The 3,107-nt window shown below is 45.2% G+C and overlaps 1 protein-coding gene across 1 annotated transcript; it reads left to right on the top strand.

The window, feature by feature from the left end:
* Positions 1 to 1,446, top strand: LOC143574189 (acetylserotonin O-methyltransferase-like). The gene is made up of 2 exons (XM_077058870.1): positions 1 to 765; positions 1,150 to 1,446. The coding sequence occupies exons 1-2, from the start codon at positions 1 to 3 to the stop codon at positions 1,444 to 1,446; spliced, it is 1,062 nt and encodes a 353-aa protein (XP_076914985.1).
* The last annotated feature ends 1,661 nt before the right edge of the window (positions 1,447 to 3,107 follow it).

The following is a 3,107-nucleotide window of genomic DNA, read 5'->3' as shown; positions in this document are numbered from 1 at the left end:
ATGGCTTTAGAATTTAAAAAAGAGAAGAATAATTTTGATGAAGAAGTGGCAGCCCGAGAAGATATGTGGAAAATTATTCTTGGCTTCACTCCCATGGCTCTTGTGAAGTGTGCCATTGAGCTTGGGATACCTGACATCCTAGAAAACTGGGAATCTCCGATGACACTTGCTGAACTTGCATCGGAGATCAAGTGTTCACAGTCTACGTTGTATCGGATCATGAGGTTCCTGATACATTATAAGGTGTTTCAAGAAAAACCAGTATCTGAAACATCTGTTGGATACGCTCAAACCCCATTATCTCGGCTCTTGACAAGGAATGTAAAGCACAGCATGGCTGAGCTAGTGCTTCTAGAGACGAGTCCCGTTATGCTGGCTGCATGGCACAATCTAAGTGCTTGGGTGTTGGGTAATGCACCCTTACCCTTTGAAGCAGCACATGGGAATGATCTATGGGGATTTTGTGCAGAAAATCCCAGTCAAAATAAGCTATTCAATGATGCAATGGCGTGTGATTTTAGGGTAGCGGTGGCGACAGTGATTGAGGGATGTCCAAAGGTGTTTGAGGGTGTAAGGACGTTGGTGGATGTTGGTGGCGGTGATGGGACAGCTATACGGTTGATTGTGGATGCCTGCCCATGGATCAAAGGAATCAATTTCGATCTTCCTCATGTGGTGGACGTAGCTCCTGCTTGTGTAGGTATTGAACATGTTGGAGGTAGCATGTTTGATCATGTTCCAAAAGCTGATGCTGTGTATTTGATGGTGAGTCCGCTTACCCGTGGCCCTTATAATCTCTTAACACAACTTAACTAATTGTCTGTTTGCTACATTTTAAAAGTATATTTGCTAATATAAAAATTGTATTAGGCTCAATCACAATTTTATCGAGTTGTTTAACGGGCTCAAGCAGTTGTACAATTTTATTAGTTCTAGTAAACAATGATTTGTTGAGTGAAAATGTAGCACTAATTTAATTTACAACAGCTAGTTACCTAATGCAATGGTTGATACAACTTGGTTGGTATAAATGTAATCATATTTAGTCTTATATTACTTCGGTATAATCATTTTTACTAGCGTAATATCAACATCATCATGTAAAGAATTATGTAATCATTTTGTATAATGACTTTATAATTCGTGTAGAAAATACTACATGACTGGCCAGACGAAGATTGCATTAACATACTAAGGAAATGTCGAGATGCTATTCCTAAAGATACAGGGAAGGTGATTGTTGTAGATGCAGTTTTAGAAAGAGAAGAAGATCACGAGTTTAAAGGTGTGGCATTGATGCTTGATATGATCATGATGGCCCATACGATCAAAGGCAAGCTTCGGACATCCAAAGAATGGTCCTACGTGATTGGTGAAGCTGGTTTCACTCGTTATACTATAAAACACATTCGAGCATATCAGTCCGTAATTGAAGTTTATCCTTGAATCTTGGTCTCTAAAGCATTGTAGTTTATTGAAGAGGTAGGTCCCAGCAGAGCCCAGTTGGACCCGCAAGACTTACCTTGAAGAGGGACGTCTGCGCAAGGACCAACTGGTTCCGCAGGACCCACCATGCTCAGAGATGAAGACCTTACGCGCAGTACGCCAGCTGTTCCCGCAGAAAAAGCCTCCCAATGGTGAAGTACCCCGCCTGTTCCCGCAGCTGCGGATACAAGCCATCAGGGAAGGCTACCCGCACTAATAGCAAGGCTACACGCACAAGACACTAACTCTCAATAATTCAGTAATGTCACCTGAAGAAGGAATGAGCAAGGCGGGAATACTCCCGCCCAAATGAGCCAGTCCGTACGCTTCTGGAAGATCTTTTGTACTATACCTGCCAAGGTATGGACAAAATAGACAAGATCTGACCAAAGCAGCCCATGAACCAATCACAGGGTGACAGCTCACCGACAACAGTACGAGGAGGAGCACGCTCTAGTACAAATTGTCACTATCAGCCGCTGCCTACTCACCAACCCTTGTCGTGGCACGCACATAGCCTGCAGTTGGTGGAAAAGGAATAGTACACAGCCGGCCATGTCACTATCAGCCGCTGCCTACCCACCAACCACCAGCATGGCACGTACGTAGCCCACAGTTGGTAGAAAAGGAATATTATACAGCTGGCTGTACCTGCTTGGAAACCTACCTTCGGCTATAAATACTCCAACACCTTGGAACGGTATCATCATCTTATCTTCTCTAGCTATTTCTCTTAATATACACTTATATTCAGAGCAATCTAGTCTGATTCTCACGCCGGAGGGTGGTCACAAGGAGGAACCCCCCCCCTTCTCAGTGACGAGCTCACGGTGTCTGTTTTGCACGTCATCTGAAGAATAACCATCTTTGCCGGACCTAACCCTCGTGGGAAACATCTACTAAACCCCCAGATTATCCGTAATCTGCCCGGGGTCGATTAGTGTTTCTTCATTGGCGCCATCCGTGCATAAAAGCTAGAACTAATTTTCTCAGTCTTTTCAAAACCTCTGGAAAGATGGTTAAAGTTACTCCGGTGCCAAGGCCAGCGAGTGACCAAGAAACCCCGGTAACCACAACCCCAGCTACTGGGGGGAACACCGGCGAGTACACAAATTTTACGAACACTACCCCGGTTACCCAAGCCGGGGCAAGTGCAGTAAATAATCCTCTCCTGGGATTCATTGATACCCAGGTGGAAAGACAACAGACGAGGCTCCCCCGCCAAACACTTGATCAAGTTAAAGCGTGGGCGGAAGCACGTCAGAAGGAATTCCAAGCTGAGTTGGATGAACACTTACGTTCACTCCAACAGGCTGACGAATTCAGAAGCACTCGACAACAGATCAACATGAGCAATGAGTGCGAGTACTTGGACGATGATTGGGAGGAATCCGACAGTGACGCAAACCCTCGCCATAGGGCGAAAGGGAAGCGCAAGGAAACGGACTTCCAACCGAGAAGGAATTTTGGAGAAGCCTTTAAACAAAGGAACGCGGGGGGAAACCCACGTGACTTCTCCAAAACCTTTAGACCAACTGTTGCAAATGCGGGAACGTCCAAGTTTGCAAGGGACATTACGGAAGCAATCGCCCCGAAGAGTGCAAAACAAATGTCCAACATAG

Source organism: Bidens hawaiensis, unplaced genomic scaffold (assembly GCF_021521415.1).
Source record: "Bidens hawaiensis isolate Kalapana, Puna unplaced genomic scaffold, B.hawaiensis_p1.1 tig00026856_1, whole genome shotgun sequence".
NCBI lineage: Eukaryota > Viridiplantae > Streptophyta > Magnoliopsida > Asterales > Asteraceae > Bidens > Bidens hawaiensis.
The sequence above is the reverse complement of the archived record's forward strand: the minus strand, read 5'-3'. Positions and strand labels throughout refer to the sequence as shown.

Excerpts from the sequence above, each read along its gene's own strand:
- LOC143574189 (XM_077058870.1), top strand. The coding sequence starts at position 1 with ATGGCTTTAGAATTTAAAAAAGAGAAGAATAATTTTGATGAAGAAGTG. Across the intron at positions 766-1,149 it reads CTGATGCTGTGTATTTGATG|AAAATACTACATGACTGGCC; the intron begins GTGAGTCCGCTT and ends TAATTCGTGTAG.